General features: G+C 45.6%; 1 protein-coding gene across 2 annotated transcripts in view; it reads right to left on the reverse strand.

Moving 5' to 3' along the window:
- Nucleotides 1-23,141, reverse strand: part of GLRA1 (glycine receptor alpha 1) — an 86,923-nt gene that overhangs the window by 7,316 nt on the left and 56,466 nt on the right. For both annotated transcript variants that reach the window (XM_068980404.1, XM_068980403.1), the window contains exons 4-7: nucleotides 13,375-13,598; nucleotides 10,584-10,666; nucleotides 9,143-9,280; nucleotides 6,871-7,085 (exon numbers count right to left, since the gene is read on the reverse strand). In XM_068980404.1, coding sequence (XP_068836505.1) covers nucleotides 6,871-7,085; nucleotides 9,143-9,280; nucleotides 10,584-10,666; nucleotides 13,375-13,598 — 660 coding nt within the window. The remainder of the gene's footprint in view (nucleotides 1-6,870; nucleotides 7,086-9,142; nucleotides 9,281-10,583; nucleotides 10,667-13,374; nucleotides 13,599-23,141) is intronic.

A 23,141-nucleotide genomic window follows, 5' to 3' on the forward strand; every position in this document is an offset into this window, starting at 1 on the left:
TATTCCCCCGATTCTCTTCCTCCAGTCGTGGACATTTTATGTGAATGGAATCATATAATATGTGGCCTTTTACTTAGCATAATGTTTTCAATATTCATCTATATCATAGTATATGTCAGTAGTTTACTTTTTATGGCCAAATAATAGTACTCCGTGTGGATATAACACATATCATTGATCCATTCATCAGTTAAGGACATCTGGACTGCTTCTACCTTTTGGCTCTTATTAGGAATAATGCTGCTATGAACTTCAGTTTTTCTGTGGATGTCTGTTTTTATTTCCTTTGTGATGTTTTAAGTTGCCCTATTCCCATCATCTCATGTGTGGCTCTGTGCTAGTCTTGTAAAGCAACAGCCTGCAGGCGCAGTGAACACCAGTATCCTGATAGCCACTGGATGGGGCAGAAGAGAGTAGGAGCTTCTTTAAAGCTATGTTCTCAGGGAATTGTTATTTGACCTGTTTTATGGTTCTCTGAAAGAGACCACTCACAAGGCTGTCTTTATTTGACCTGACTTGGAGCTGTCACAATGTGAGAAGCTCTATCCTTGAGGGCATTTGTTGAAAACAATCATTGGCAAGTGCTGAACATTGCATCAGCCTCAGGCAGTTGGTAACAGTTGAGGCAAACAATTGGTTGGTCAGAAAGAATAAAAGGAAAATTTGGGGAATGAGCTGTCCATAAAGCTATGGTATATTCCTGGGAACCAATGTGCATTTTTAGGCCTATGTGCATGTCCAGAGTGACTTGAGAAGGCTCTTAGCTGTCAACTCTGAATAAGCAGAAAGTAAAGGCTACAGCAAAGTTTTAAACTGCTTGGCTCAGTGATATGCCACATTATATTATGTAAATGTATGCTGCTGCTGCTGCTGCTAAGTCGCTTCAGTCATGTCCAACTCTGTACGACCCCATAGACGGCAGCCCACCAGGTTCCACCTGGGATTCTCCAGGCAAGAACACTGGAGTGGGTTGCCATTTCCCTCTCTAATGAGTGAAAGTGAAAAGTGAAAGTGAAGTTGCTCAGTTGTGTCCGACTCTTTGTGACCCCATGGACTACAGCCTACCAGGCTTCTCTGTCCATGGGATTATCCAGGCAAGAGTACTGGAGTGGGTTGCCATTGCCTTCTCCATGTAAATGTATCAGTTCAGTTCAGTCACTCAGTGTAAATGTATAATTTTTATCAAAAAGATTTAAGATATACAGAGAAATAATAAAGTATGGTGAATGCAATGTACTGAATGTTTATGTCCTCCCGAAAGTCATATGTTAAAATCTCATCCCAATATGATGGTATTTGGAGATGAGATCACTGGGAAGTAATTAGGTCATGAGAGTAGAGCCTTCATGAATGGAAGTAGTGCCTTTATAGAAAGAGTCCAGAGAGCTCTTTCTGCCATGTGAGGATACAACAGTAAGTCAGCAGTTTGTAACTGGAAGGGGATCCTCACCAGAACCAGACTACCCTGGCACCCTGGTCTCAGATTTCCAGCCTCCTGAACTGTGAGGCAAACTTACGCTGTTTGTAAGCCACCCAGTTTATGGTACTTTGTTATAGAAGCCTGGATTGATTAAGTCAGGCCCATACAAAGGAGAAAACGCAGTCAAAAAAAGTTGTGTCCAGATATTGGACTTAATACACAAAGACTAAATCAGTTATATTTTTAATATGTTCAACAAACCAAAAAAACCTTGGCTACCCAGCTAAAGAAAAGTATGGGAACAAAGTCTCACTAAGTAGAGCATGAGAAGCTATGAAAAAGAACCAAATAGAAATTCTAGAGTTAAGAAGTAAAATAATTGAACTGAAGCTTTCACTGGAGAGTATTAAGGACAGAAGAAAGAATCAGTGAACTTGAGGTTATCCTGTCTCTGGAACAGAATGAAGAACAATGAACAGAGCCTCAAGAACGAGTGGGGAGTCATCAAGCGCACTAACCTGTGTCTGATGGGCATTTCTGAAGTAGAGAGAGACAGAAAAAGGCAGAAAGAATATCTGAACAAATAATGGCCAATATTTCTCCAAATGTGACGAAAAACACTTATGTACACATCAAAGAAGCTAAATGTACCCCAAGCAAGATAAACGCAAAGAGAGCTACACCTAGACACACCATAATCAAACTGTCTGAAGCCAAAACAAAACAAAACAAAACAAAAAAACCACCAAGAATCTTAAGAGCAGAAAGAGAAATAATTCATCATGTACAAGGTATACTCAGTAAGATTAACAGCTGATTTCTCATTAGAAACCATGGGGTCTAGAAAGTAGTGGGATGAAATTAAAGATGATCTAAATGAATGGGAAGATATTCTGTGTTCATGGATTGGAAGACCTAATATTGTTAAGATGTCAATACTCCCCAAGTTCCTATACAGACTCAATGCATTTAAAACTAATATTTGTTTTTATTGTCGCTGTAGAAATTGACAAGCTGATCTTAAAATATATATTCATGTTCATATGGAAATGCTTAGGAGCCAGAATGGGCAAAACTATCTTTAAAAAGAACAAAGGTGGAGGACTCACACTCCTCAACTTCTAAACTTACTATAAAGCTATGATACTCAAGAGTGTGATGCTGACATAAAGATAAATTTGTGTGTGTGTGTGTGTGTGTGTGTGTGTGTGTGTGTGTATGTATATATCAATGGGATAGAGTTGAGAGTCCAGAAGTAAACCCATATTTTGGGGTTTACTTAGTCAAAGCCTATGGCCAATTGACTTTTGAGAAGGATAGGAATTCAATGGATGGAGAGAATAATCTTTTTAACAAACAGTGCTGGGATAACTGGATATCCACATACAAAAGAATGATATCCCTCCCTCATTTCATATGCAAAGCTAAACAAAATAGGTTGAAATCCTATATTTAGAGCTAAACTATGTAACTCTCAGATGGTAAAGAACCTGCCTGCAATTTGGGAGACCTGGGTTCGATCCCTGGGTTGGGAAGATTCCCCTGACGGAGGGCATGGCATCCCACTCCAGTATTCTTGCCTGGAGAAGTCCATGGACAGAGGAACTTCCTGGCAGGCTACAGTCCATGGGGTTGCAAAGAGCTGGACATGACTGAGCAACTAAGCACAGTGCATGAAATTCTTAGAAAAAATGTCCATGTAAATCTTTATGATTTTGGATTAGGCACTGGTTTCTTAAGTATGATACCAAAAGTACAAACTACAATAGAAAATTTAAATTAATTTCCTCAAAGTTAGAAACGTTTGTACATAAGGAACATTTTCAATCAAGGGAAAACCTGTAGAGTGGGAGAAAATATATGGAAATATTTCAATCTATTTTATTCTTGTTCATGTTCTTAAGAGTTTAAAATCAATAATACACAAAGAACTATTACAACAATAAAAAGAGAAATGCCCCAATTAAAAACTGGGTAAAAGATTTGAATAGATTCTCCATAGAAGATATAAAAATGGTCAATAAGCACATGAAAAGATGCTAAATATTATTAGTTATTAGGAAAATTCAAATCAAAACTACGATGAGATAGCACTTCACATCTATTGAGATATTTATAATCAAAGAGGCAAAATAACAAACATTAAGGAGGATGTGGAGAAATTGGAACCTTGGCAGTATTATAAAGTGGTATAGCCACTTTGGAAAATATTTTGGCATTCCTCAAAAAGTTGAGTATATAATATACCTATAACTTATATATAATATATAGTATATATTGATATAAGGACTATAATGTACCATGTAATAATATATCTTTAAGAGTTAAAAATATATGTCCACACAAAAACTTATACACAGGAAATGCTTGTTCACAGCAGCATTATTTAAAACAGGCAGACATGGAAATAACCCAAATGTCCATCAACTGATAAGCAGATAAATGAATTGTGATCTATACATGCAACAGAATATTACACAGCCATAAAAGGAAATGAAGTAGTGATACACTCTACAACATATGTAAGCCTTGAAAATATTATGCTAAATGAAAGAAGCCAGTCATAGGAGTGCACATATTGTGTAATTCCTCTTAGGTGAAACATCCAGGATAGGCAAATTCATAGAGGTGGAAAGTATATGAGTGATTGCCAGAGGCTGGGAGGAGGGGAGAACACGGAGTGACTGTTGGTGAATATGGGGATTCTCTGAGGGGTGATGAAAATGTTCTGGAATTAGACACTGCCGAGGGTATACAACTTCGTAAATATACTAAATGCCACTGAATTTTATGCTTTGAAAGAGGCAAGAATGTCAGGTTGAGTGTTATTAGCAAACGGAGCCCACTCTCTAAGGCCAGTGTTAACAATGGGTAGAACAGACTGTTGAGTCTAGAGTCAGTTATAAGTGAAGGGGACTGTGGCGTAGATTATTCATAGAGAGAGGAGCAGCATGTTGAGCCTAACATAAGGAGCAGGAAGCAAGATATTCCTCCTGCTGTTGCAAATGAACAGAGCAGAATGTGCTGTCAGCTGGTAACAGTAAACAGAGAGTTTGGTTTCAAGCTTTTATAGTAAACGTAGCAGAATGCAAAGTCTAGTTTTAATGGTACAAAGGGTACATTGTTGAGTTTTCTTATGAGGATGGATAGAGGAGAGAGTAGTGTCTAGCATAGATGACGATTGAAGTAGAATGTCATGTCTCACATTAAAAATTAACGGAATAGTCAGTGTCACGAAAAACAAAAATACCGTAGGGAGACTCTTCTAGATTAAAAGAGTAAACTGTATGCAATGTGGGATCCCTCACCATGTCTACTGATGACAGTTTTTGGACCATTGGGAAAATGTAAAGGTTCTTTAAATTTTGATGAAATTATGGAATTATTTCTAATTCAGTGATATTATTGTATTAATGTTAATTTTTTAGTTGTGCTAATATGTAATCATTAGTCCTTATTTAGAGGTGAATTGTCATGCTGTCTGTAACCTTCAAATGATTCAGTAAAAATTGCGTCTATCTACCTGCTTACCTAGAGAGAGATAGACAATGTGGAAAATGATAACTGGAGTTGAGGTGAAGGCTACTAGGTATTTGTTGCTTATTCTTCCAGCTTTTCTGCATCAGAACAGAACATGAAGTGCCGTATTCCTTGAACATGGTGCAGAATGTTGCATTTAGCATAAGGCTGATGGGGGCAGAGTATGGTTGGTGTCTGGCATTAATAGCAGAGCACCATGTTGGGTCTTCCTATAGCTCAAATGGTAAAGAATCTGCCTTCAATGCAGGAGACCAGAGTTCAGTCCCTGGTTCAGGAAGATCTTCTGGAAAAGGGAACGGCAATCCACTCCCATATTCTTCCCTGGAGAATCCCATGGACAGAGAAGCCTGGGAGACTACAGTCCATGGGATCACAAAGAGTTGGACACAACTGAGCAACTTAACACACACATGTTGGGTCTGGTGTTGAGGAATGTGGAAAGTGGCTCCAACGACTGTGGCGAACGTAGTGGAAAACAGCACCTAGTGCTTGATACAGGAGAGTAAAGCAGATTGAGGCATCGAGCGCTCATAGTGAATGGAGCCGAGTGTTGTTACCTTAAGTGTGGGTGAGTGGAGGAGTGTGTGGCGTCTGGCATTAATAGTAAATGAAGCAGAACATTCCGTCTAGTGTTAAATGTGAATTAAACAGAATGTGAGGTCTAGTGTTAACAGTGAAAGGAACAGTGCTGCATTCATCGTCAAGTTGACTGGAGGAGGATTAGCGTCTGGCGTTGGTATGAATGCAGTGGGATGCTGTGTCTGGTGTGAGAAGAATAGAACAGAAAGCTGGGCCTAGCACGGAGTGCATGGAGCAGAATGTGTATCTGGCATTAGCAGTGTGTGGAGTGAAATGTGCTGAGTGTTAATAGTGAACAGAGCAGAACATGGTTCAAGAGTTAATAGTGAATGTGGCAGAAGGTGGTGTTTAACAATAGAAATGTCAGCATCAGACTGAGGTACTGCAGAAAAGAGTATCACAGAGCAGGCACCGGACGGCTGTCTTATGAAGAACCTGCTGGCAAGGTTGGCCCTTGGTTGACATCTAGAACTTGGATTTTGGGCATATTCCCACTTTCCCTAACTGATAAACGTGCCCCACCATATTTGACCACTGGTATAAACAGTGTGGTTTAAGCTGAACACCTGCTTTCCTCTTTGGAGTTTGGGATTTGGGGATGTGATGGGCAGAGGGTACTTGTGTAACCAGCACCTAATAAAAACCTTTGATATTGAATCTTAAATGAATCTCAGAACAATTTCTCTCTTTTTCTGGGCAGAAACTTGTCACACATATAGCTGTATTTTTGTTGCTGCGGTGAGAGTGAGCTCTGTGTGGTCCCTCACGGGATGGAGAGAGTGAGGATGCTTGCACACAGATCCCTCTAGACTCTGCCTGTGTCTTTTTCTCTTATCATCTAGCTATGCATCCTTAATCTATGGATCAAGGATAACGTGTATCCTAATCACTGTAAGGAATCTTAGCTTTGAGTTCAACACTTTGTTGAGTCTCTGAGTCCTATGACTCTTTGTATGTGGTGTGGTCTTGAAGACCCCAGACACACAGTGCCATTGATGGTGAAAGGGGTGGAATATTGCCCTTAGCACTGCTGTGGAGTGGCTGGACTGAGTGGAGTTGAGTGTTAATAGCAGATAAAGCAGAATGTGTGTCTAGTGTTGGTAGAGAATGGAACAAAATGTAGTTTTCTGGCAACTGTATAGAACATGTTCTATACAGGAAATGTTCTGGAGGAAAGGTTTATGTAGATCTGAATGCTGGATCCTGCTGAGTTTAGAGGATCAAGAAATAGTGCCTAATTCCTTGTGCATGCCTGATCTCGGGCAGGGAAGGGAGACGCGTGTCCTCCGTGTCCGTCCGGGTGTTCTGTGCTCTTGGGCGGTGGGACCTACCTTGGGCAGGGATGCCCGAGAGCCGGAGCTCTGGGTGGTCATGGTGAGCACAGTGGTGATGCCCAGGCCCACGCGGGCAGGGGCAGCATCCATGTTGATCCAGAAGGAGATCCACGAGAGGATGACGATGAGCAGGCTGGGGATGTACATCTGGATCAGGTAGTAGCCCATCTGGCGCTCCAGGTGGAACCGGGCCTCGATGCAGGTGAACTTGCCTGCGGGAAATTAGCGTGGGAAGGCAAAGTGGCCTAGAGGATAGGAGCAAGGCTCTGAGGCCAGAACAGCCTCGGCTGGAATCCTGGTCCAGCCCCACACTAGCCGTGACCTTGGATGAGCGTTTGAATCTTTCTGTGTCTCAGTTTCCTCATCTATGGCAAATCGGGGATGATGATGATGATAGTAAATAATAAAAACACCAACCTCACATGGCTTCTCATGTTTATTGCAATGGTAAATGAGATGGTAAAATAGGTAAAGAACTTAGCATAGCCCTCACAAACCATTAGGGCTCAGAATATCATTCATCATCAGCCTCATCATGTGACTATGTGATACCTACAGGGAGAAGTTCAGCCTCTGTAGACTGCCCTTCAGAGTGCAGCCTGTTTCCACCCCATTTCCCTTCTTTCTTCACCTCACCCATGACCCCTACACTCCAGCCCTTGCCTTGAATATCCTCTGTACTTTCTCACTTCTGAGTTTTTCAGCCTGATAATCCCTCTGCCCCGAATGCCCTTCTTCCACCCCACAACCTGCCAAGGAATCCTGCCTCTCCTGTATGGCAGTTTAATGGTGACGTCTCCCCCAGGCAGAGCGCTTCTTTTTTCCCCATGTCCCTTCAGCTCTGTTCACGTGAGCATCGGATCCTTTAAGGTGTAGTACACTGACTAGGCAAGTCAGCCTTTCTCTCTCTTTCTCTGTCCTCTGCACCAGGCCGTGCACAGCTCATCTCCCAGTCTGTGTCCCTTGAATTGTGCTGGGCTGTCCCCTGGTGGGGTCTTGGCTCCAGTCCACTGACACACAGTTGCCAGGGGAATTTGGTACAGTTCCCTGGACTGCACCTTCCGTGTGGTCAGGGCCTTGCCAGTCTTTTCTCATTGAATCCACAGAACTAGCCTGGAACTCAGCTCTTACTTAAATGTGGGTAATGAAGGGCCACTGAGATGATGAATGAGAAAAATGCTGTGGTGTATGAGAGTCCGCTGTGATTATTTGATACCTTGGGACCCATTGGCTCTCCGGACCCATGGGGCTTGCATCCTCCAGGGAGGAGGGCTGACCGTGGCCTTGAGCATCCCCTGATATTGGTAATTTGAGGGGCCTGGAGCCCAATTCCTTTGGGGACTGAGGGATGACTGGCCTGTTCTCTCTCTCTGTCTCAGCTTCCCAGGGATGAAGAGAGTATTTTTGAAGTTTCTGGGATGTCTATCATCTCTGAGGTCACTGGAAAGGGACACCTGTCCTAAACAGAGCAGAACCCAGGCTGCCTGCTCTTTTCTGGGCCTTCCGCTTGCATCAGGACGCACAGTGGTTTCCCTCCGCTCCCCACCCTCACCTCCCCCTCTCCTTGGCCCCTGTCGCAGCCTGTCGTGTGCCTCCACTTCACTGGGCCGCGTTCGCACAGCAGGCCCCCCGCCCCCCACACAGCTGGCGTACTGACTGGCTGCCTTTTGTCTGCAGTGTTCCATAAGCTCCTTCCCTGCCTGAAACAGGGCAGGCGAAGCCAGTCTTGGTCCTGCCCCAGTTCATTCCTGTGTTCATTCTTCCAGCAAAGCCTGGGCTAAGCATGGGAGGTCGTAGCTCACACTCGAGGGGACCCTTTCCAACTTTACTGCTTACTAATCCTCAGTGCTGGCTTGCAGCTCCCTCCCGAGGCCTAGTGGGCACATCGTCTGCTCTAGCCCTCTGAGCGATGCCAGCCACTCTGTGACACTGCTAGGTGTCCTCCCCCTGCCAGCTCTCCCTGCTGCCTTAGGTTCTACCCTGAGCTGAGCACGCTGCTACCTGGAAGAAAGACTGGACCTCCCAGTTCCCCTTGTGAGCTGTGGTCCAAGCTCAAGTTACTTGCCCCAGGACTTCGGGAGGAAACTGTGGGAGCCACTTTTGGTTTCAAGGGACATTCCCTTAACCCCTGGGTAATAAATGCAGAACTAGACCCACCATGGGTGCCTCATAAGACCCACTGAAACAGAGATGGCATGAAGGTTTGCAGTGACCTCTGGCCCTGGCTGCAGCAGGATGGGGCCCGAGGAGGGGGGCCCCTTGCGCCTACCTGTGTTGTAATGCTTGGTGCAATATCTCAAGTCCTTCTCCTCTTTCAGGATAAACTGGGGTAGAGTTAGTCCATCTGCCACCTGCACAGCCCCCTGCTCCTGCCACTCAAAGATGAGGTCATTCATGGTGTATCCAACTGGGATGGGATCAGAAGAAGGAGAAGTCACCACCTGGAAGCCCTTATCTGAAGCATGTCAGGGGTGATTAGGGTTAGAGGCATCAGACCCTCAGTGGAACTCATGAGACTACATTGCTTTACTTCTCCTCCTCCCATGGGTGGTTAAAGCGGGTTTAATTGCTTGTGTTTACTTCACAACCCTGTTACCTTTCTTGCTTGTCCCAGCATCCCACCTTAGCATCCCAGCTCTTAGTTCTGTTGTCAAGTTCAGCTGACCTCTGCTATTTTTTGCCTGTGCACCATCCTTGCAAGCACATCCCCCCCCCCCAACCCCTGAGGAATAACTGTATGGATTGCTGTCATGGTGGGGCTGTCAGTTGGGGGACAAGGTCTGAGATGGTGACTCATTTAGACCCATCAGACTTTCTGCCCCAGAACCTTGACTCTTGAGTAAAGTGACAGTGGGTTGGGAGCTGGCTGGTGCCGACTCTCCTCGGAGGTGGTGCTCCAGGGAATGGTCGGTTAGTTCCTGTTGCCTAAATGCTCTGCCCTGGTTCTTGTACTTTAGCTTCTCCTCCAAATCTGTGAGGAGTTTGAACCCCTATGTCCTTCCACTTAATTCCAGTCTTTAAATTCGTCAGATTCGTTTCTCTGTTTCCAATCAAGTAAGTGAGCTACCCAGTTGGTTAAAATCTTGGTTCACCTGTGAACTCCTCCATAAAGCCTTCTCTGTATCCTGTCTCCTTCCCAATCAGAAGGAAGTGCCCTTTCTGCCTTGAGGCCACAGCGTTTTGTACATCTAACCACACACTTACCACTTGCTGCTCTGTGTTAGAATATTTGTGTGGACAGACATCTCTCTCCCCTGCTGGAGTGAGCAACTCTGGGGGTTTAAGGACTCTGACTTATTTAAGCTATGACTTCTCTATTCCTGGTGAGCATGTTCACAGAGAACATGGAATAGTGCCTCTTTGGAGAATGCTCTAGAGCGGGACCTGAGTCAGACAATGTAAGGGAAGTTACATTTCTAATGCACTTTCTAAGAGCAAAGGCCCTCATCTGGTATTTTGGACTGTTATAGTATGGCGACCCACTCCAGTATTCTTGCCTGGAGTCTCCATGGACAGAGGGGCCTGGTGGGCTGTAGTCCATGGGGTTGCAAAGAGCTGGACACGACTGAGCAACTAAACACAGCACACAGCACAGTAATCTCCTGGGGTCCAGGGGTTAGGAGCAGATGTGTGGGAATTTCTGCTGGTTCCATGGGTAAAGGAGGATCTGATTTTTTTTTTTTAATAGAGGCCTCATGCAAGGGACTCACAGCTTTCCAGTTGCATAATGCACGTCTGGACATCCATGGGGAAGTTCTTCAAGTCCATGGGGCAGGCCAATGTCAGGGTGATTCTGGGAAGAGAAAGGAATTGAATGATGCTGGATCCACAGACCAGGGAAGTTGTGCCTCCATGCTAGTTACTACCAGCAAATTAGTTATCTAGGAGAGGGCAAGGAGGTCAGGGAATTAGGCGTTTATTGAATATATGCACGTTTACTAATATATGCACGTTTCCATATCAGAGAGAGAAAGGAGGTTGCCTCGTTACACAGAGTCTGTGGAACTTCTGGGCTTCTTTGGTGTCTGTCTGGCTTCTAGAAACCTGCCTTTAGCAAGTTGCCTGAGGCCTGGAGGCCCGCATCCTTACTCTTTTGCAGAGCTCTTGGGTACGGACAGAGCCTGACTTTTAAACTGAGCACTACCAGGCCTTAGGCATCCCCAGGTGCATCTGGAGCAGGTGTGTAGGTGGTTCTTGGCTCCTCCCTTCACACACTCACCAAAGGTGGTTTCCAAGAGGCCCCCTGCCTTCTCAGTGTCCTAACACAGCTGATTCCCATCTGCGGGCTCCTGTTGGGCTCAGCTGGGAAGCAGTGGTTGCCCCAGGCTTTTGGGCTAGCTGTTGATTTTGGGTTGTTCAACCCTGGCAGAAGCTGCAGTCTCAAGCAGAGGGAGTCCCCTTAGTAGAATCCTAGGTCTGCAGCTCAGCTGAGATGCAAGGCTTCAGCTTGAAGGGCTCTGCCAACTCCCAAGCCCCTGCTTCAGGGAATGGAGAAGAAAGACCAGTGGAGGCCAAAGAGACTTCAGTTGACAGGCCAACTCCCTCATTTGACAGGTGAGAAAACCGGGGTGCAGAGGAGGCTAGGGAGGGGCGCATGTCAGTTCATAGCAAGCTGATGGCTCAGCCAGGACTCAAAACTGTCGCTCCTGGCCTCTGGATTTTGAACTCATGTATTTGCTGACGGGCTTTCTAGCACTGCTGTCCTGAAAAGCCAACCTCAATGCCCAAAGACCCCTAACTGGTGGTCATGTGGGGCTTAGCTGCCAGCACCTTGGCCCCACATGGTGAGGCACACAGCCCTGGGTGAATGCCCTCCTCCAGCTTTTACCCATGGCTGTGGATGTGGGCCCTTTAAGTACAAGGCAGAAGCAAGGGAGGGAAAGAAGAGGAAAAAGAGGGAGAGGGAGGAGGAGGGGGAAGGGAAAGGGCACGCCGTTGAATTTTTGCAGATAAAAGCTCTAAAGTGGGGCAACTGTCACACTGGGTTAATTTCCTGAAGTTGAATGACCTTGGAACATCACTTTCTGCTGATTTGTCCTTCTGTCATGCTGCACTGGGGCTCAGCTTCCTGGAGATGTGAAACTAGCCTGGCTGCAGCAAATCCCTAGCCAGCAGGGCCTTGGTGGCCATCCTGAGCCTGTCACTCTTCCAGTCTGGATGTGCATGGGGTGGGGTGGGCAGCAAGTGAGCAAGGCCATGTGGGCCCCTGATTCCTCCCAGTCTGCCCTCCCGCGGTGCCTCCTCTCCCTCCTGAGGTCCTTGAGTCCCCCTCCTACCCTGTCTGAGTCAAGTCACACTTGGGGATTAGGGCCTGTACGGCCTCTCCTATGGGCCTGGACACTTAAAGCTCATCTCCTAATAGAATTAAAAAGATACATTTCCCTGAGGAACTGGTGGAGACAGGGAGGCATTTAGGACCAGTGCCCCTTAAGCTCTTTGAACTAGAAATATGTTCATCCAATATTTGAGTGCCTGTTGAATGTTCTTCTAGGCTCAGAGTGGGCATTAGATCCATACTAACATAGTAGAATCTAGGTTCTACTACTAAATAGCTGTGGGAACTCGGGCAAGTTGCTTAAACTTTCAGATCCTCACTTGTCTAATCTGCAAAATAGGCATAACAAAACCTGCTTCATAGAGTTGTTGGGAGGATTAGAAATCATACGTGGTAAGTCCCAGCCTAGTGGGTAAATTCTCAGGGAATAATGCATAGTAAGAATATTACATGGACATTGGTTCTTCCCTCCATGCCTTGCAGGAGGAGACTGGGAATTAGGTGGGATGGGGGTTGCAGAGTGTGGCAGAAAATTCTGAAGGTTTGACCCCAAGTAGTGTCTGCAGGATCCCTCCTAGGAAAGAGGGTCCCAGGTTCTTAAAGTCAGTACAAGGAATAGAGGGTAGAAAGGTTTTATAATCAGGACGGAGCATCCCTGGTTTATATCTGTGAGCAGCACTGTCCACCCGGCAGGCCATTTGTGTTGAAGTTGCTGTGATTTTTCAGACTTCGTGCCTTTGGTCCTACTATTTTTTTAAAAATTATGGTAAAAAAGTGTAACATGAGATCTACGCTCTTAATACATGTTTTAGTGTACAGTCCAGTATTTCTGTCTACAGGCACACTGATATACAGCAGCTCTCTGGAACTTATTTATCTGAGTAACCAAACATTCTTGGGGTGGGCATTGACTTCGAATACTCTTTTCCCATCTTGTTTTATTGAAATGCTGGGGAAGCTTGGGGGCCTAGTTTTAACCCTCTGTCTCTAGGCTGCTTCCTTATTCTCCCTGATTATAATGAGCCATGGACTTCTAGAAGCTCCCATGGTGTTTGATTCTTTCTTGCTGATTGTAAGTGGCAGAGCAGGCTCTGCCTGTTCTGCAAAGGCACTGGGTTGTCAGGGCCTGTTCACCTCTGCTTGGCTCTCCTCTTAGGGTCTCCTCCCAGAAGGTGGATTCAGGAGGTTCTGAGCATTCAGGGGGTGATGAGCCTGACAGGACTCACCTGATGCTGTAGAGGACATTCCCGTTCCGGGAGATCCTCAGCAGTTTGTTGTCTGTGGTGATCTCGTGGAAGTGGGCCCCCTTCTCATTGGCAAAGAACAGGTCAGGTTTCCAGATGGAGTCCAACATGGATGGGTCCAAGTCCAGCGAGTCATCAGGGTATTCATTGTAGGCCAGCCGGGGGTCGTTCCACTGCTGCCGCAGGAAGATGTTGACTCTGTAGTCCTACAGCCAGGAGACAAAGAGGTGGACTCAGAGTTAGGCCCTGGATTGTCACATGGTGGAGGGCCTGGGTGCTTCCGGTCAGTGTTCCCCAAAGCCCATTCTGGAGGATGTTATCAGAGTGCGGGGTGAGGTGTCAAGTCTGTGCATCAGGCAAAAATCAGGGGAGTCATAATTATCCCTGAAAATTCTCTGGATGCCCTATTAACTACATTCAACTCTGAACTGATATAATTTAGGTGTTTTGATAAGAGAAATAATACATCACAGATACAGTCCTCCTTTGATTATTAACCCCATCAGTGCAGTAATTCTCTTGACCACTAAGCTTTGAGAGTCACTATTCTAGACAGATTGAAAGAACAGAAAGACTAAAAGCTAATGCCTGAGCAGTCACACTGTTTTGCCCAGTTCCCAAGAAGTGAAGGAAGGTTGGGTGGAGGAATTTTATAGTGTTCTGCTGGTCTTAGAATTCATACCACTCTGTTTTAGTAGCCACCTTCTATTACCTTTTGTAGCATGTGTTGATTTGTTTGTTTGGGGAGGATTAATAGATGACACACCTTACTGAGTTTTAAACCCAGTGCTAAGTAAAATGCTCTCTGATGGGATTGTAGTGTAGTTACTCCACTGAAAAAAGATTACGATCAAACCAAGTAGGGAAATGTTTGATTAAACCAAATATATCAGATTTCTTTATTGGAGGACTTCTCAGAGACCTTAATATACTAAGGAGTTGTGTGTATCTCCAAGAAGGGACCAGACTATTCACTATTTCCCTGGTTCGTTTTGGCCACAGAACTCTTATTTTGTACACGCTACTTGTCTTCTACAGAATGTAGCTTAGAAACTGCTGTCGTAGTTAAAAACTACCCACTTCTCCATCTTTATTTTTCTCCAGATGGGGAAACTGAAATCAAAAAATAATTGAGACTGGCCAGTGTCTCTCTGAAAAGGCAAAGCAGAGCCCATTTTGGAGCCTGGGTGCCTTGACTACTAGCTCAGGATTTGTTCGTTGGATCCTAGAGGAACTTAAAGAATCCGTTTAGTTTGTATTCACAGCCTGAGAAGCAATTCATGGCATGGGTAGGTCTCCATGGTGGGAAATTGGGTAATGAAGTTAAGAAATATTTCCATTAAGAAGAGTTTTAAATTTTGTTAGAGAATCATTGTTGACTTGCAGCCCATGAATATTTCACCACAAGTAGAAATTGGGGTGTATTTGTGTTGTCCTATGAAGAAGGGTCTAGCTCTCTCTGTTGGATTCCCAAGAGGGTTTATAGTTTCCTAGAATATTATAACCTCAGTTCAAGTCCAGCGTTAAATGTTCTCCTTCAAGTAATAATCTCTACTCGTAAGCACCTGCTATTGCTTTTTCTCTGAAGGTGCAGGATAAGGGAGATTGTGCTCTGCTTTCTTTTGGGGGGCTGCCTCTAAATCCTCATCACTCTTGGTCTGTTATTAGCATGAACGAACTGAAACAAACAGCCCTTTCCCGCCCTCACCTTCACCCCACCACTTCCCCCTCAGCTCATGCCTCATTCTGTTCTCCTATAGAAATATCAACAGCTTCATACAATGTTCCAAGGTATTTTATAGGATTGTTCTATAATTTAATTGCAGCCTCTCCCTCCAGGCCCATAGAAAATGGCATTTGGTCTCATAACTTCTTATCTTATAAGTCCCAGGGTGCAGGGAAAACTTCAGACCAGACTGGAAGCTGATGCTTTGTTTTTCCTACTGACGGTAATAGATAGCTCCCAATCTGGTTCCATCTGATCAGGGATTAGAAATGGCCTCTTTTTGTCCTGTGGATTTTACATGAAGGGTGTGTGTGTGTGTGTGTGTGTGTGAGAGAGAGAGAGAGAGAGAGAGAGAGAGAGAGAGAGAGAGAGAGAGAGATGAAGCACTGGCCAATTCATGTCAGAGTAAACAGACTATGAATGGTTGGACAGAAAAAGCCTTCAGGTCCCCAAACCCCAGCTGCACTTCTGATGTTCTTGCCAGTGACATGTCAAATGGTTTATGTGTCGGGAAGAAGGAAAATAAAGTGGCATTTAAAATGGCCTGTTAGGCACCAGGCACTGTTCTAGATACCGTCACATACATTTAATCCTTACAAAACCCCTGCAAGCTAGACGTTCATATTCTCACAGTGAGCTTAAGGAAACAGAGGTTTGGAAAGGTTGAGAGGCTTGTTCAAGGCCCAGAGCTAGCAAGCAGCAGAAAGTGTGAAAGTGAAAGCGTTAGTTGCTCAGTCATGTCCGACTTTGCAACCCTATGGACTGTAGCACTCCAGGCTCCAAGGTCCACGGGATTCTCCAGGCAAGAATACTGGAGTGGATAGCTATGCCCTTCTCCAGGGGATCTTCCCAACCCAGGGATCAAACCCACATCTCGTGCATTGCAGGCAGATTTCTTTTTACTGCCTCAGTCACCAGGGAAGCCCAGTAAGTGGCAGAGCTGGAGTCTGAATCCACATCAGCCCAACCTCCTAGTGAGAACTTGTTGATTACGTCCCCTGGCAGTGGATGGCCCATTCTTTGCTGGGGACCATTTTCTCTCATCCCTACAGCCTGCTCAGCCTAAGCCTTATCTCCGGTATGGGCCTTAATGCCCACAGTCTTCCCTGACTGCTTCCTTTTTGATCTTCTGATAAAACCAAATCACCAGAAATGTTTAATTTAGCACTTCCTCCCTGTGTCTTATCTCCTTAACTTGATGGGAAACAGTTAGAGGCAATGGACCTGACCTTGGAGTTCTGTTGTACCCTCCTGCCTACCCACCCAGTCTGTGTGCCTGGCGGGGGACGAGGAGGAACACAGCCAGAAAAAGTTGGAGTATGAAGAGCTTTCCCCATTTTATGGCTGGAGAGACTGAGACTCTTTTCTAAGGTCACACAACAGTTCACAGAAGACCTGGGATTAGAATCTGGATTTACTTCTCTGGGCCCCACTGTTAAAAGAAGGAGTTAGGAGGGGATTTCCTGGAAGTCCAGTGGTTTTGATTCCACACTCTCACTACCGTGGCCTGGGTTCAACCCCTGGTTGAGAAACTAAGATCTCTCAAGCTGGGTGATACAGCCACTCACAAAAGAAGTTGGGCTAGATGGTCTCTGACTGAGTGAGTGAGTGAAGGTCACTCAGTCGTGTCTGAGTCTTTGTGACCCCATGGACTGTAGCCCACCAGGCTCCTCTGTCTATGGAATTCTTCAGGCAAGAATACAGGACTGGGTTGCTATTTCCTCCTCCAGGGGATCTTCCTGATCCAAGGAACGAACCCAGGTCTCCTGCATTGTAGGCAGATTCTTTACCCTCTGAGCCACCGGGGGAGCTCCTAGATGGTCTCTAAGAACCCTTCCAAATCTCATAGGTAATGATTATTAATTTTATTTTTTCCGGTGATATTTAACTGAGAGTCTAAGTGCCAGGCACTGTTCTAGGAACTGGAAAATCCATTGAGAACAAGAAAGACGTTTATGGTGTCCCAGAGCCTACTGTGTGGTGCTTACACCACATGGAGACAGGGCTCTGCTGAGGCTTAAAACAGGTCACTGGGAGATACAGAGTTCAGGCTCTCCATCTAGATTTGGATGTGGGGGTCGGGGAAGGTGCCAGGAAGATGTGATATTTAAAGTGGGACCAAATATGGCAGAGTTGAAAAGGAAAAGCATTTAGGGCAGTTGGAACTGCCCCTGTGATGGGCTGGAAGCAAAGCAAGAGCACGTGCCTTGGAAAGAATAGCGAGTGAATGAATCAGGGCAGGAGTGGGAGGAGGCACGCAGTGAGTGAAGTCTTCAGAGAATTCTAAGTAGGGAAGGACATTATTATAGTTGCATTTTATTACTGATATTTAAAAATACTTTAGTTTTCTTATTACAGAAGTAATGCATGTTGACTATAAAAAATAGAAACATACATTACCTAAAAGAAGAAAAACAAAATAAAAACTGTAGGGTTTTATTATGAAATGCTTCATAAATAGTGAGGGTAAGAGATGCGGAGACTGTGCCTGACACCCACAGGCAACTTGTCTCCTCCTCCCAGTGGCCTGGCTCCTCCCCTCTGCATCAGTTGATTTTCTCGTCCCTGGTTGGTAAACAGCAGTGGGAAATGCCATTCAGAAGGAAGCAATGTAATTGTTGTAATCGACTGAGAGCTAAATACTGTCTCACTTACTTGGCCGTACACTCACGTTGGTTGGTATTCAACCCGCTGGGCATCCACGTTCAGGTTCATGGGCAGGAGGGGCAGCACTGGGGTTCTCTACCCGAGAATCTCAGGTCCTATCTCCTGTAGTTGGCTTTTAGTCCTCAGACCCTCAAAGTGGCCCATCTTCTAAGTCCCAGGGGGTGGGCCTGCCAGAGCTCGGGCTCAGCAGGCTCTAGCATCCACCCTCCAGTCTTGCCTCTGAGAGTCCCTGATGGCCTTATTTCTGAGACCGAGGTAGAGCATTCATTCATCTGTTCTTTCATTCAACAAACATCTATTGAAGGCTTCCTGTGTGCCGCCCCTCTCCCCACCGCTGTTATGTCTAGTTTCGCACTCTAACCTCTCCCAGTTGCTGCTGCTGCTGCTAAGTCGCTTCAGTCGTGTCCGACTCTGTGCGACCCCAGAGATGGCAGCCCACCAGGCTCCCCCGTCCCTGGGATTCTCTAGGCAAGAACACTGGACTGGGTTGCCATTTCCTTCTCTGATGCATGAAAGGGAAAAGTGAAAGTGAAGTTGCTCAGTGGTGTCTTACTCTAACCTCCTCTAAAACTGTAAATTGTGGTGAAATAGGAAGCGTGAGGTGCTTTAGTGGGAAAGTGCTAAAAGCCTGGTGAGAGCGTTGGTGGGAAGCGGACATGGAGGGCAAGGTATGTGCCCACTGCAATCAGAACCCAGAGACATTACCCATGAGGAGAATGGAGAACCAGATTCTTATGTCTTCCTGCTCTCAAAGGAATGTCTCTTCTTTAAATGAGATGCAACCCAGTAAACACTTATGAGGCCCAGTAGGAAAACAATGAGCCTGGAGGCTCAGGCTTCTACCCTCATGGAGCTCAGATTACCTAGCCAGCCAGGAAAGGAATGGACACAAATCTAATGTACAAAACTGAATGTGATAACGGTCAGAAAAGGTTCTATTAGATATTGCTGCTATTAGATAAGCAGCTGTTAGTTATTGCTTCTAGGCTGTTAAGATTACTTCCAGGTGAATCTGGAAGTGATTTTTGGGGAGAAGGTAGCATTTGAAATGGCCCCTATCAGGTTGTTCCATCCTCCTGAAGTTAGCATCTCTAGATCTGATATTGTTCTGAAATAAGAGCAATACTTGATTTCTGCTGGAAAGGAGGCCAGTAATGTGTGAGGAAGAAGGACAGGGGTGAGGAGTGCAGACACGAAGCATGACTGGATGTGAGGGACTGAGGGCTGCAGCCTTGGTGTATATAGGATTATGGTTTGTAGAGTTGGAGCGTCAGAGGAGTTTCACGTGGAAGGAACAGCATGAGCAAAGGTGTGTAGGCAGGGGCATTCACACAGTTCAGTTTAGCTCAACCATCAGCTGCAGAAGTAATGAAACATCTCCCTTATTGAGGACCTACTATGTACCAGGTATTTTGCTAAGCATGCCACAAATTGCACCTCATTTTTATTTTTAAAATAATCCTATGATTATATGTATTTTCACCTTAATTTTATAGATGAAGGCTCAGGAAGATTAAGTATTTAGTCCAAATTCATGTAGCAAATAGTGAGGTTGAAATCTGGTTTGTCTGATTATATAAAGCACATTCTCTCAATCACTCTGCGGTGTTGAGGCTGTAGAACGGATTGATTTGAGACTGTAGGTATCCTTAACTACCAGACAAAAATATTTGGATCTTATTTTGTAGCCGGTTGGGTGCTACTGAAGTTTTAAGCAGTGGAGCAATAGCACAGTGTGACTTCAGAAAGATCAGTGCGGCAGGGATGACAGTGCAGTGTTGAAGTGAGAGGAGCAGGTCCAGGGAGACCTGCTCTGAGGCCGCTGTGACAGTGCCGTGAAAGAGGGGGAGGAGCCAAACTAAGATAGCGGGGATCGAGAGTGGGACACAGGAGAGAATCATCGCTGTCTGTCGTCATTTCCATCTCCTTCCTCAAATATTACATGTAGACTTCTGTCTCAACTCCCTCATTTTACAGACTGCCCAGAGAGGCAAAGAGACTTTTCCTGGGCCACACAGCAATCCAGTGTGGGACTTTAATACAGAAATTTTGCCCTACTCCGTTGCTTTTCCTAACCACTTGTAGAACTTTGAGGGCAGGAGGAGGAGAACCAAGGTGGATCGGCCATCAGGCAGGCTCTGCTTTCTTAGAGAAACTCTGAGACACCTCTGACCTGGTTTGGGATAAGGTGCCTGAGAGCTGGACCTGTCTGCTAAGAGCTGGGGAACAGGGGCATTGAGAGAAAAGGGTCCAGGCCTCATTCATGAGCTGCTGCTGCTTTTCAAGCTTTCCAGACCTCCAAGATGCACTGTGGAACTGGAGTTATAGACGTTGTCCCCAAATGTGAGGAGGGTCAGCCCCAGTCTCTTCACAGTCCTGTGAGAGTGTGGAGCTGACTCACCAGCACGTGCAGAGTTTACTGAGTCCCGACTGAGTGCCAGGCACAGTGCCAAGTGCTTGAATGAACCCTCTCCCCAGATTCTCACAGGGACACTGTTTTATGGATAAATTGAGCCTGAGAATTCTTAATGCTTTGTCTAAAGTTAGTGACAGGCTTCTCTGGAGGCTCAGTGGTAAAGAATCTCCCTGCCAATGCAGAAAATGTGAGTTCGATCTCTGGTTGGGAAGATTCCCTGGAGAAGAAAATGGCAACCCACTCCAGTATTCTTGCCTGGGAAATCTCATGGACAAAGGAGCCTGGCAGGCTACAGCCCTTGAGGTCACAAAAGAGTCGGACAAGACTGAGGGACTAAACAACAAATGAAGGCACATAGAGGTTAAAGTGCTTTTCCTGACATCACACAGCTAGTAAGTGGCAAAGCTGAAATTCGAACCCACGATGTTAATGCCAGAGCCCAAGCATTTAGCCACTAGATTATACCACCCAGGATCTCCCAGTTTTGTACTGAGCCACAGTTTTGTGATACCTCAGTGCCATCAGCAACTGCCTCTGGCTGCTGTTATATACCTGTGGGTTTTTAGAGACCCCCAGGTAGCAGAAAGTATTGAAAAAGGGCAAAGGTCTAAACACTTCTGCCCCAGGTCCAGCAGGCGAGCACTCCTGCCTTGTTCCTGGTTTGCCCCTTGGATTTGACCCTTGGTCTTGCTCTACACTCAGGTTCACAGCTGGCAGAGTCCCTATACCTGACATTGCCTCTTGGACTCCACGTGCCTACTCCTCCCTCTCCTAAGTCACTACCCTGCCTGGAAAATTCTCATTTGGATAACACACAATCAGGACTGCATTTGTTGTGAGGAGCTGTAGGTGGTTTGGACCAGTGGAGCAGAGCCTCTTTGTCTGTCTTTAGGGGATCACTAAAGCCCAGCATGAGTTTAATAATTACATAAAAATGCTAATAGCAGCTACTTTTATTGGGTGTCTAACATTTGCTAGAACTTTATATGCATTGTGTTTCTAAACTTTTTATCAGCCTAGAACACTGGATATTATTATACTCATTTCACAGGGGAGGAAACTGAAATTCAGAGAGGTTAAACAGAGGTTAAGCCTAGAGTCCCATGGCTTGTAGGTGCTAGAGCAGGAATATGAATCCAGGAATGTCTGGTTCCCAATTTCATATTCTCTTGACAATTACATGGTGCCTCTCTATTTTCTTTCTTTTGAAAACCGAGTTCCTAGATAGGGAGGTGAAAGAAGCGTAGTAGACATAGTGTACTGGGACCCCCCCGAGCCCCTGTGACAGGTTCACTCATACGTATCCTCACAGTCAGTATCAGGTGGAGAACTTTGGATTGTAATACAGGCTGAGGTGGATTCGTACCTGGTTGCCAAAGGATGCAGGCTGAAGGGTGACTATTCACTTGAAAAGAGGAAGGAGGACAATATTGCAGTTGTTGTTTCGTCGCTAAGTCGTGTCCGACTCTTTGTGACCCCATGGACTCCAGCACGCCAGGCTCCTTTGTCCATGGCATTGCCCAGGCAAGAATACTGTAGTGGGTTGCCATTTCCTTCTGCAGGGAATTTTCCTGATCCAGAGATCGAACCTGTGTCTCCTGCATTGACAGGCAGAGTCTTTACCACTGCGCCACCAGGGAAGCCCAATATTGGCAGTACAGGGCATGAAAGTGAGCTGAACCACTAGAAAACTTGGAAATAGAGGAAATAAGGTTGACCTCTGAGAGTTAAACTAACAGCAGGGATGAACATGCAGCAGAGAACTTCGGCAAGGCTCAGCACCATCACAAGGACCCGTGTGTAATCTCAGTGAGTTATAACAGGCCCCTGCTTGTAATTTAATCAATGGAACCCTAATTTATTGTATTATGTCTGGTTTAGAGAACTATTATATAAACATATTGAAGACATTCATTCAGTGGTACAAGAAAGGGCAGTTTGAGGATCAGGGATTTGGTGATTAGTAAATTAGCATCATCTGGAGGGTGGGGTCACCCTGCTTGGGGGAGCACCAATTTTTTCATCACTAAAAATTTTTTTTTTTTAAGAAATACTTATTTATTTATTTGGCTGTGTCAGGTGTTAGTTGCAGAATGCAGAGTCTTTTGTCATAGTGCATGGCTTCTCTCTAGTTGTGGCATGCAGACTCAGTAGCTGTGGTGTGTGGACTCAGTAGCTGTGGCGTGTGGACTCAGTAGCTGTGGCGTGCGGACTCAGTAGCTGTGGTGTGTGGACTCAGTAGCGGTGTGCAGGCTTAGTTGCCCCAAGGCATGTGGGATCTCAGTTCCCTGACCAGGGATCAAACCCATGTCCCCTGCATTGAAAGGCAGGTTCTTAACCACTGGACCACCAGGGAAGTCCCTAAAAAGAGGGTTTCTATGTGGTGAGACAAGGATGGCATGTTAGACCTATCTCTGGCCCAGATGAAATTTCCTCAAAACCTTCTTTTCCTCCAGTTCGGTATGTCAAAAGCAACTTTTCATGTGCTCTCTTGGTACTGGGAGAGGGGTAAGAGAGTGCTTTCATGGAGGACACGTGCATGCTTTTTTGGAATGGGAAGTCCCATCATAAATTAAAATCACTTGGTGGTCTTATTTACCCACTTCAGTCTTTGATGGGTTTGGTTGTCATTAGCCAGCCTTCCTGAATCTGACCTGATGGAGCACCAAACCTGTGCTGCTGTAAATTCAAGACTGTGATGCCTCCCTTGGTGGAGTCTTGGAGAGAGCCATCCAGCAGACCATACCAAGGCTAGCTATAATCTGTTTTCTGCCTTGAACAGACTCTAAAACAAATGTGAGGCCTCTCTTCTTGGCTTCCTCTCAGTCATCAGTTTACCAAGGTTTTGTGGAGTGTTGAGCTATGTCTAACTGGATGACATTTACTAGACTTTTTCTTGGATTTCCTCAACTCCAGAGTGTAAGTGACCTAGCCTTAGCT

This window comes from Capricornis sumatraensis, chromosome 9 (genome assembly GCF_032405125.1).
Source record: "Capricornis sumatraensis isolate serow.1 chromosome 9, serow.2, whole genome shotgun sequence".
In the NCBI taxonomy this organism is placed as follows: domain Eukaryota; kingdom Metazoa; phylum Chordata; class Mammalia; order Artiodactyla; family Bovidae; genus Capricornis; species Capricornis sumatraensis.